Source organism: Vigna unguiculata, chromosome 5, assembly GCF_004118075.2.
Source record: "Vigna unguiculata cultivar IT97K-499-35 chromosome 5, ASM411807v1, whole genome shotgun sequence".
NCBI classification, from domain to species: Eukaryota; Viridiplantae; Streptophyta; class Magnoliopsida; order Fabales; family Fabaceae; genus Vigna; species Vigna unguiculata.
Window position 1 is genome coordinate 28998060 of NC_040283.1, and position 12358 is coordinate 29010417.

General features: G+C 35.8%; 1 protein-coding gene across 1 annotated transcript; it reads right to left on the minus strand.

The window, feature by feature from the left end:
• Window positions 1-6685: 6685 nt before the first annotated feature.
• Window positions 6686-10795, minus strand: LOC114184963 (elongation factor 2). Its single transcript, XM_028072400.1, has 4 exons — window positions 10668-10795; window positions 9846-9888; window positions 9668-9755; window positions 6686-9364 (listed from the first exon to the last, which is right to left on the minus strand). The coding sequence occupies exons 2-4, from the start codon at window positions 9846-9848 to the stop codon at window positions 6924-6926; spliced, it is 2532 nt and encodes an 843-aa protein (XP_027928201.1). The 5' UTR covers window positions 9849-9888; window positions 10668-10795; the 3' UTR covers window positions 6686-6923.
• Window positions 10796-12358: the final 1563 nt, after the last annotated feature.

The following is a 12358-nucleotide window of genomic DNA, read 5'->3' on the forward strand; positions in this document are numbered from 1 at the left end:
TTGTTAAGTGATAGTATAATCAAGAGATTATAATAATTATCATCAAATATGGGTTAGTTGAATGGTGATGAATTGAATTAACATTAAGAGGGTCACGGGTTCAAATGTTGATAGTCATGAATTAACCCTTATTTTTTAATAAGAAGCAGCTTTGGCTTGAATGTGAAAGGGCGGAGAAAACCTAGCAGAAGGGGTATAGTCGGGGATAAAAAAGCACTAAGTAATTACCCTTGAATGGAAATTAAACACCCCATTAAGCCCATTTTCGTTTTAGCACTTAAACCCATCATAAAGACACCTACAAAAGGTTATTTTTTTTAGAGAGGAAGGGTTTTTGTTGTGCTGTTAATTGGTTTTTGAGAGGAGAACGAAATTATATAGTGAGAGGTGAGTTTTGGGTGCAGAGGCTAAATTGGGAGAAAGTTGAATCAAAGCATTGGTGAACAAAGGAACATTATTTTTCCTCAATTTTAATCAAGAATTTCAGGTTAGGGGAAGTTGTCTTTTGTGTATAAAATCAAATGTATTGTGATTTTCGTTTTCGCAATTTTCAATTGAATTCTGAGTGCTGTGAATTTCGTGTTTGTGTGATGAGAGTAAAAATTGGTATGGTTGTTGTTGGTTGCAAAACCCTTTTATGCCCTATATGATTTGGGGATGAGGGTTTTGGTAGTGTAGGGTTGTGGGTGACTAAATCATGAGTTTTTGGTAGTTTAAATGAATATAAAACATGTTCTGAGGTTTGCTTGCACCTATTTTATGCTTGGTAATGTTTGAGTTGTGTTTTGGTCTGGTTTTGGTGAGTTATATGCGTGAGCAGAGACGAAACTCTGATATTTTTGCCCAAGCGAGTCACTCTCGCCTAAGCGAAAGTTGCAGAAACTCATCCCTGGTGTTGGTTCGCGCATCTCGCTCAAGCGACCAATTTTGGTCTTGAGCGACACGTCCACTCGCTCAAGCGAGAATAGCTCGCCCAAGCGAGGTCGCGATGAAACAAGTCACGTCTTGTGTTCAAATCCTCGTCCAGGCGAGGGATTGTGTTTGAGCGAACGAAGGTCTCGCTCAGGCGAGAAGGTCTCGCCTAAGCGAGAGCTCGTGGTGAGCCATTGTTTCTCACTCGCTTAGGCGAGGTGATTCAGTTTGAGCGAGACATATGTACTCGCTTGGGCGAAGACCCATGGCTTAAGCGAGAATGGCGAGAAGTCAGGTTTGTGTCTATTGTTTGAGTTGGTTTGCTTGGTGTTTCCTAAGCTAAGGAAATTATATGCATATGTTTGTGGTGTTTGGACTTGAAGGACTAAGTCCTTAGGATCTGGGATGTGGTTGGCTTGAGTCGCGAGCGAGGAGTTCGTGATGGGTGGACCGCATGCGAAACGTGAACAATTTAGTTCACCGGAGGTACTCTCGTTGGGATGAGTGGGCGAGGGAGTTCATCTCATGCTCAACTTGAGAATGCTATGGGCGAGAGAGTTCATAGTAGGAAAGGCGGGTATGCGTGTCCGGGTCCGAGCGAGGAGTTCGGATGACGGGCAAGGAAGTCCGTGAAGTAGGACTACGAGCGGGATAGGCTTGTAGGTTGGACCACGAGCGAGGAGGGTCGTGGAAGCACAGGAAGTCCCAAGATTTAGAGTGCATGCATGAACTCATATTGGTTATGAGTGTGGGAAAGTGGGGTTTTTGTAAAGAAATAAATAACTATGAATTAGTGGGTGGGTTTACTTTACATTTATTTATATCTTTGTGCATAGCTCACCCTATCTGTTTGTGTGTGGCGATGATTGGGTAACTTGTTATCCGGGAGCAGATGTGTTACAAGTGAGCCAGCTACATAGTGGCAGAGAGTGGGGACCAGTTGCATGGGACTTTTATAGATACTTTTATTTAATTTTCATGTAATTTAATTATTGTTTTGGACCTTCAAACTGTAATAGAGAATTATGAGTATTTTGTCTATTTATAGTGGATATAAATTTTTAAGAGTTTAAAATTTCCCACGTTTTAGGGAAATGGTTTATTTATAAATGAGGTATTTATTTCTGTTTATTTTATATATTTTAAGTAATATCCTACCAGGATGTTACATGGGATGTCGGTCATAGGGATGCTGAGAATGAGGATGTTGCTGGTGTGGACGACCAAAGTGATGTGGATGATAGTGGTGTTGAAGAATTGGACAAAAGTGAAGAAGAACGTCATAGAGACGACTACAATTGTTTTGGGTCCACTAATAAATCACCCAGAGACATCACAAAACTACTTGAAAGGTGGAAGAATTTTTCTAAGGAAAGGAGAAGAAGAAAGTCTTCGGCGAGTGCTGGTGTAGGTGCTTTTAAGACAGATTCAATAGGTCAAAATCATGACATAGATGCCACATATAGCACTGATTAATAAGACAGTGATGTTGAGTGTGAAGGAGAGCTTATGCACAAGTATACCACTTTTCAAAGTGAAGATATGCGAAAGGACTTCAAGTTCAAGGTTGGGATGGAGTTTTGCCGAGTTTAAACAAGCTCTTAAGGAGTATTCAGTACTAAATGGAAGAGAGATAATGTTTGTTAAAAATGATGATATAAGAGTGAAGGTGGTTTGCAAGAAGAAATGTGGATTTCTGATTTTGTGTAGTAAAGTCATACTTTCAGGGTCAAGACATTGGAGATGGTTTCTGAGTCTATTGCTGGATGACATTGGGGATGTGCAATCTAATCGGTGGGTGTTCATTTCTAACCAGCAAAAGGTATACTTCATGTATCCAATAAAAATGTGTTATTTTCCAGCACTGTTTTGGCATTCTTGTGATAATATTAATTGCCTTTTTGCTTCTATCAGGGACTAATGCAAGTATTTGATGAAATCCTTCATGGAGTTGAACATAGATTTTGTTTAAGACATTTATACAACAATTATAAGAAAAAATTTGGAGGAGGAGTAGTCATACGCAAGCTGATGATGGGAGCTGCAAAAGCAACATACTACCAAGCATGGGAATCAAAAATGGAGGAATTAAAGAAGATTAATGCAGCGGCATATGATTAGTTAATAGTTATTCCACGACAAGCATGGTGCAAGCATGCATTTAGTGTATACCCTAGGTGTGATGTGTTTATGGATAACTTGTCATAATCATTTAATAGCACAATTTTGTTAGTTAGGGATAAACCTATAATTACTATGATGGAGTGGATAAGGTGCTATTTGATGAGTAGATTTGCTCACTTAAGAGAAAATTTTGCTGCATATTTTGGAGTTGTTTTGCCTAAGCCAAATAAAAGGCTAGATAGGGAAATTGAAAGAAGTGGGAACTGGATTGCTGTTTGGACTGGGGATGCTATTTTTGAAGTGACCCAAGGATTTACAATGGAGAAATTTGTTGTTGATCTAGGAAATCGTAGGTGTTCATGTTATTTTTGGGAATTAGTAGGAATACCATGCAGACATGTCATTGCTGCAATAAATTACAAATTAGAACAAACCCAAGATTATGTCCATCGTTATTATAAGAGAGAGGCTTACGAAGCTTGCTATGGGCCAAAAATTACACCCATCAATGGACAAGAATTATGGCCAAGAACAAACTCCACACCTTTACTTCCTCCATCATTTAAGCCTCCTCCAGGGAGGCCAAAGAAATTAAGAAGAAGGGAGGCAGATGAGAACGTGAGTTACTCTAAAGCAGGGAGGAAACCTATAAGGATGAAATGCAGGAAATGTAACCAATATGGTCATAATAGTAGAGGTTGTAGAGCTGGGAAAACATAGGTACAAAAACTAAACTTTTTACAATCAAATTAAACATTGCTTATAGTAACCTCGTACCTAATCAATATTTCATGTTCGTGACAGGGGAAAAAGAACCAGAGAAAGAACAAAAATGTTGTAAGTGAAGGTACCAGTGCATCTGGAATGAGAACCAACATGAGGTTGAGATCCTCCATAAGCACCACATCACAGCCATCAACTAGCAGAGGAGGGAGGAGATCTAAGAAAGCTGCAGCGGCCACAACAGTTTTAAGCTCGCAAGCTAGTACAAACAACGCCTCATGATGACCTAGTTTAGGAGTTGTGTTATTTTGGAAGCTGTGTTATTTTGGGAGTTTTTTAATTCGAAGTGGTATTGGAACTTTATTTTGGGGAGATGTGATATTTTGGTTGTACCAAACTTTGCATCAGGCTTTGTATTCAACTTTAGGGGACCACTTCTTATCTTTATCACCACTTGTCAACATATTGAACCACTGTAATGTTTATGGGCCGTATGATGTTAATGGAGCATCTTTTATATTTATATCATCTTGGTAATATAATATGTTATGTGTTGAATATCTATATGATATTGAACCAATTAATACATGTGTATGCTGAATATTACAACACAGGTTATGGACCACTTAATAATGGACAAGTTCATGCCAAAATTTTAAACAATTATATGTCAAAGGGAATGATAACGTCTCCCAAATGGACTCATACAGGAACTAGTAACAAAGACATTGATAACAAATAATCTTCAAATGCCAAAGCTTTTAACACTAATATGTCATTTTTTACAATTCACCACAAACTGATAACAAATAACACTTCCATGGAATGGACTGATAACACACCCAGAACCAACATCTTAATTCAGCACCACTCATTATAGAGTAAACATGAACAACCAACACGTTACAATTCATTTTCAGCACGAATAAAGTACAAAAAACAATAGTAGATGCCCACGAAACTAAGAAAAGCCACGTCTTAATTTGGCCCATTTTTCTCTCTTCCATCAACTTCTTCTTTAGCTTGGCATTTTTCTAAACCAAATCGACGACCCTTCTCTCATTATCACAAAAAGTTTCTTTTTCTTTTTTCTCTATTAACTTTTCCCAAATAGGTTCCACCTCATCAGCTCATTGGAAGAAGCTACAATTTCCTTCACTCTACAATGACCAAAAAAAAATCATTGACAACAAATAACTACCTCAGATCTAAACACTGCAAAAAATGATACTTACTGCCTAGTTTCTACATCTCCAAAAAAATCTACCATTATTCTTCGCGGTAGTGGCTTTCAAAAGCAATAATATTTTCCCACATCTACAAATTTTTGAACATCCGAGCATTGAAGAAGAATATGAGGTGGAACACTTCGATCCATGACTCTTTTTCATTTTTAGAAAGGGAGAACAAGAAACCCTAATCCTCAAAATTTACCTCAACCCCCACCAACATCAACACACTAACCTCTTTCAAATACAACATTGCATCTGAATTTCACGATCCATGACTCTTTTTCATTTTTAGAAAGGAAGAACAAGAAACCCTAATCCTCAAAATTTACCTTAACCCCCACCAACATCAACACACTAACCTCTTTCGAATACAACATTGTATCTGAATTTCACTACAACTGATTTTTACCTGTAATCCTTCCATATTTCTTGCCATTCAACCATTTCTTCCATTAAAAACCCACTTCCAAACGTCAGTTTCAATTAACCTAAAACGAAATTTAAATTAAAAAAATTAATGAGACACGTGTCAATATAGGTGTCAACAGATCTAGTATTGATGTGGACCAAACGGTGATCAAGTTTCGAGTATAAACCATTTACAAAATCAACTGAAACAGACTATAAACATATTTATCTCTTTTTTATATTATAAGCAACTTTTTGTTTAAAATGAATATTAATAAATGTTTTCCTATGAAAGTGTATATAACATTCGGTTAAATAAAATTTTATGATAAGTATTTGAATAATAATTTGAATAAAGGTATATTTGAAATCTTAACAATGATACGTTACAATAAAACTAAATAAAGTGACTCTTACCATATATTTTTTTTGTTTTTTTTCATTGTTTTATTAAGTTTTACATAGTGATATTCCTTTTTTTGGGTAGGTTATAATTTAACTCAAATTAGTGAGGACTTTCTAAGCCTCCCGCAAACTCCAAATTCTGTTATAAAAGAAAGTTTTAGAGATGAAAATATCGCACACTCATGTTTAAAAAATATTGTTTAAAGTGTTTTAAAGGGATTTATGGATGATAGAATAAAAATGTTCATGATCAAGGAGACATAATTGAATAACATATAGGATCAAATTGACTCTTACAATAATTTCTTACTTTTTTTTATCTGTTAAACTTTATTATACAAGTTAAACTCTATGAAGTAGATGAAACTCGAAAAAGTTAAAAACTACTTAAGGATTTTAATGTAGAACTTTATTTTAATGGACAAAATAATTCTTAAGAATAAAAATTATTCTTTTTCAATCACAATCCTACATATAAAAATTAAATGAGACTTAATTCAAATAATCAAAAATGTAATCAACAAAATGAAAACTATAAGCACTGGATTTGAAACCACTTACACTGCCTATTTTTCTAAAACCCAAACGTCAAACTACGTCGTTTTTTCTCTGTATAAACTAACACTGTAAAATTCGACCCGCATGATTGTGAATGGAAAAAAAGAAGAGAACATTGTGTGCATGTTGCTTTTCTTTATCACTCTGAAACTTTGGCCAAAATACCCACCCAGCAGCTATGGAATGCTATTTGAATTACCCAATGCATGCAATCGCTCCAGCTTAAGAAATCACTGTAAAGAAATCTATACTTCTCATATACCTAAAGCTTTCTAGCAACAGCACTGCCATTCCCCTACCGCATTCAATTTATAATTGGATTATTTTGCACCACACAAATATTGATATAGTATGTTTAAAGCAAAATTCGCAGAAATAGTTCGAAACATCGATGCAAAATCCTATGGAGCAACAAAAATACATCGACGCAAGCACAAATAACAAGTACAACAAGTCACTGACAAAACCACAAACAAAACTCGACAAAAATTTAAAACTAAGGTTTCGGAAGATAAATTCAGCTAATAAGTTGAAAAATAAATAGTTCTAAAATAAAAGATTTTAAAGCTTGTCTTCATACTCAGAAAGAGGAGTCATCTGTTCCTTCAAGCCCTTCCTCTTGCGAATGTCCGCCACCAGCTGTGCAGCTTGTGATCCAGCCTCCAATGGGTCAGAGGACATCATGTCCCAGTGATCAAAGACACACTGTGGGAAAGCTTGGCCTGATGTTGCAGCCCTCAAGGTGCTTGAGAAACCAAATGACTCAATGACAGGGAGATATGCCTTGATGTTGTAGAGTGGGGTACCTGGCCTCTGCATTTCCTCAAAAACGTGACCACGTTTTTGATTCAGAACACTGTAGATACCACCAAGAGCTTGCTCAGGAGCCTGGATTTCAACCAGGTAGACAGGCTCAAGAAGCCTGGGTTTAGCAGTAAGCTGTGAAGCATAGAACACTCTCCTGGCAGTAGGAATGATCTGACCACCACCTCTGTGGATAGCATCAGCGTGAAGAACGACATCACATACTTCAAAGCAGATACCCCTCATGTTCTCCTCAGCCAATGCACCTTCTTTTGATGCCCACTGGAATCCAGCAACCACAGAATCCTTGATTTCATTCAGATACTGCACTCCCTTACACATATCAACCACCATGTTGGGTCCTGTGGTCTCAGGGCCGAAACACCAAATCTTCTTAGCAAGATCCTTATCCCAGCCATAATCTTCAGACAAGATCTTAGAACGAACCTTGGGGTCATCCCTTGGTCCAATCTTGCCATCATCAATGGCTTCAGCCAGACCCTCCTCCATTGGCCTTGCTTCCATGTACAGACGGTTGTGCTTGTTTGGTGACTTGCTCATCACAGTGCGGCATGACCTCTCCAGCACAGTCTCCCTGAATGACACAACAGGGTCAGATTTAATGATCTCAGCTCCACCCATGAAATCATCCTGCAAATCCTTCAAACAGATCTCAAGATGAAGCTCCCCTGCACCAGCAACAATGTGCTCACCAGACTCCTCAATGGTACAAACAACCATAGGATCTGATTTGGCCAATCGCTTGAGACCTTCAACAAGTTTGGGAAGATCTGAGGCAACCTTGCACTGAACAGCAACACGCACAACTGGGGAGACAGAAAACTTCATTGCCCTAATAGGGTGAGCATCAACTTCCTTCTCGTTCGTCAATGTAGCATTCTTTGTGATGAATTGATCCAAACCAACCATAGCAACTGTGTTACCACATGGCACATCCTCAACAGTTTCCTGCCTCTTACCCATCCAAATGACAGTACGTTGAACACTCTTGACATACAAATCTTTTTTCTCTCCAGGAACATAATTTGGTCCCATAATCCTCACTTTCAAACCAGTTGAAACCCTGCCAGAGAACACACGTCCAAAAGCAAAGAATCTACCCTTGTCAGATGCTGGAATCATCTTTGACACATAGAGCATCAGAGGACCCTCAGGGTCACAGGCTCTGATAGCTGCAGCATATTGATCGTCAAGTGGACCCTCGTACAAATTTTCCACACGGTACTTCTGGGCAGTTGAAGGAGAGGGAAGATGAAAGATCATCATTTCCAATAGGGCAGTACTTGCTGGAAGCCAGGTTTGCATGACACGCTTCATCAATGCTTTACCCATGAGGTCCTTCTCCTCAGATTTCATGGTGACACCAAGTTTTAGGAGCATAGGCCACAGCTTATCCTTCTGGTCATTCATGCAAGTGTTAATGATCTGTTTGATGGGCTCATAGCAGAACTGAACAAACCCACGCTTACAGGTAGCAGATCCAGTGTTCTTACTGGTCCATTTCTTTGTGGCTGGATCAAAGAAGTTTTCACCCCAGAGTCTCTCCATCATCTTGCCTTCATCAACTCCAAACTTTGAAGCATACATCTTGGCAAAGTTAGTCAAGGTAAAAGCCCACCCATGTAACCCTGCAGAGAAAGCAACAGTTCCTTTCTCTGGGTAGACCTGAACATCACCCAGAAGTGGATCTTCATAAGTAGCCATGATGACATTAGCATTCTCAATAACCCTCTGGAATGTTTGGTAAGCCTCCTCTCCATCCACCTGGAGTTCAAGGAAGCACCTGTCCATCTTGTTGACAGTCAGAACAGGCCTAATCCTTTCTCCCAGAGCTTGACGCAGCACAGTTTCAGTTTGGACACAAACTCCTTCAACACAGTCCACCACGACTAGGGCTCCATCAGTAATACGGAGTGCAGCAGTAACTTCAGATGAGAAGTCAACATGTCCAGGGGAGTCAATGAGATTAATGAGATACTCATTCCCATTACGTTCTCCCTTGAAATTCTTCAGAGATTCATCACTCATCTCGTAATAGAGTGAGATACCAGTAGACTTGATTGTGATACCACGCTCAGCTTCATCCGCCCTGGTATCAGTCATTCGGACATCACCAGCCACTTCCTGAGCAATAATGCCAGCAGCGGCCACAAGAGAATCGGTCAGAGTTGATTTTCCTGCAATACAAAAACATAAACCATATATAGTCAGTAAACAAGCAAAGTACAATGATTTCATAATATTGCGACCGTACAATATATAGCATAAAGCAGCAAAAACAGTTGAAAATATATCCTTCATAAAAAAAGTGTCTATTACACAATGATTTTGTTCAAAGCCGTAACTTAAAATAATACCAAAACACCAAAGAAAATTAAATATTTTCATTTATAACAGAGGGTGAGGGAACATCAAAATTAGAATCAGACAAGTGCATGAAAGAGAAAGAAACACAAAATATAAATGTGTTAATTCCATACCATGATCAACATGGGCAATGACAGACATATTACGGATATTGTGCTTAAAGTCCATAATACGACGGAGCTCTTCAGCTGTGAACTTCACCTGCATGCATAGAAAATTCTCAATTCAGATTGCGAACATTCGAACAGCATATAAATGATGAAATTATGCATTGCACTGTACAAGACTTACCATTTTGACTAGTCTTTATTTTCCACCAAAAAATGAGTCAAAACTGATACATTAAGACACCAAGGTTAGCTAAATCGTAATATATTAAACAGGCAACAAAAGGCAAAACATGAAAAAAATTAATTAGCATAACTTCATCAAAAATAAATTGCAGAGAAAAAAGACAGCATCAAAAAATTTAGCATGAACAAAACAAAAATCATTTGGTGCTTTTAAATCAAGACCTTCAGTATTTGCACGAACTATTATATCTCCTTTCAGATAAGCTTCTACAAATTTAAAAACAAAAAAAAAGAATCGCAATTGTTCAAAACCCTAGGTTATGATACCAGACACAAATTACATCCAACAAAACAGCACAAATTAGCAACAAAACGTTAAAGCTAAAACATTTTAACATTCAAGAGGGAAAGAGTGTATGTTGACCCAAGATCCATATCTCACAAAGAAAAAGCAAAACAAAAAGCCAAAGCCAAAGGCCATGTTCAGATTTAAATCATCTGCGTTCGAATCAGGTGATATCAAAGCCCGTAAAGGACAGCTCAATATGATGTATTCCATAACAGCTAATCGAACAACACGAATACAAATACGAAAAGGCACGAAACATGTCGATAACAAGCAAATTAACATAATCATACCGATTAACAAGCAATACAAGGTAGTAAATCCACAAACACTGAAAGTGGAATAAGAAAGTTAGAGTAAAACAAAAACAGATCTGGAGGAAAACCGAGAGAAGAAAAAGAAAAGATACCGATCTGTTCGGAAGCTTAAGAAAAACGAAGAGATTGAATAGAGAAAAATTGTAGGAAGACGAACCTGGAAGAGGGAGAGAGAGAGGCGGCGAAGAGAGTGGTGCTGCCTTCTCTAACGAAAGTATATAAAGCTGTGTGTGGTGAGACAAAGTGAGTCCTCAAGAGAATTTAAGGGTTCTATTCAACCACTCAATGCAAACTCAATCCTCAACCATGGGCCTTGGGCTTCATCTCTAACTACTTTTAAGCCCAATATAATATTTTTGCTTTTTTATAGAAATTTATTATTATTTTTGAATAATAATAATGCACCAGTAAATCTCTTTTCCGTTTTTATGTATTTTATGTATGACAGGAAAGCCGTTTCTGCATTTTCTTTTATTTATCTTTTTAATATCCAATGAAAAAAAAAGACGAGTTAGTTTATGGATCTAAATCTAAATTTTATGAAATAAGTATAATTAATTGTTTACGATTTCAAAAATATTCGAGCAGAGAAAATATATTTGGTTTCAACTTCTAATCTGACATATTTTATAAAATTTTACCATAAATTTATGTTGAAAATTTTAAAAAGAGCGTAACTTATGTTATAATCTTTTTCTAAATTTAAATAAAAAATATCAATTATTTTAATTATTTAAAACTATAATGTTAATAAAAATTGAAAATAAAATTAAATAGCAGAAGACATATATTATCCCCTATAAAAACCAAAAAAGAAAAAAAAAAGTGAGACTTTTTTTTTACCTATGGGACGTATATTCACAGTTTTATTATATAAAAATTATGTTTAAATTTTAAAATAGAATGAAATATGTTTTTTTTCTCTATAAAACTTCTAAAATATTAAATATGTTTCCGAAAAGTTTTGATAGTTCTTTTCTCTAACAAAATTACTTTTTAATTATAAAATTTATAGGTTAAAAAGTTATTCGCATCCGCTTTCCATTTATTTTGTTATTAATTTTGAAATATGTTAACATTTTAGAGGAACATAATACCAAAAATGTTTGAGATATATTTAATATATTTAAAATTTTACCGATATATAACACACATTTTACCTGAAAATGTATATGTTAAATTTAACAGTATTGTAATTTTGGAATAAACGACAATTATTTTGCAATTATATTGAAAATTAAAATATATTTTATAATTTAAGATATTTAAAGTTTATAAATAGTTCAAATAAACTATTTAAATTAGACGCAAACTAGGATTATTTCAGATTGGATTGAATCTATTCATAATAAAAGAAATACTTTGATATAATCACATTGATTTTGTCATCATATTACTTTCATTAAACATTTTAATATTATGCAATCAATTTAAAGTGGTTTATATTGGAATTAGGGTTAGTTATTCATTCAGATTAATCTAACTAATTTAAAAATAAAAATAAACGACAATTATTTTGCAATTGCATTGAAAATTAAAATATATTTTGTAATTTACAATATTTTAAATTTATAAATAATTCAAATAAATTATTTAAATTAGACGCAAACTAGGATTATTTCAGATTGATTGGATGTATTTCATAATAAAAGAAATAATTTGATATAATCACATTCATTTTGTCATCCAATCACTTCCATTAAACATTTTAATATTACGCAATCAATTTAAAGTGGTTTTATTGGAATTAGGGTTAGTTATCCATTCAGATTAATCTAACTAATTTAAAAATAAATAAATAAATAAATTGTTTATATTTACAGCTTAACAGAAATTTCATCTGAATCA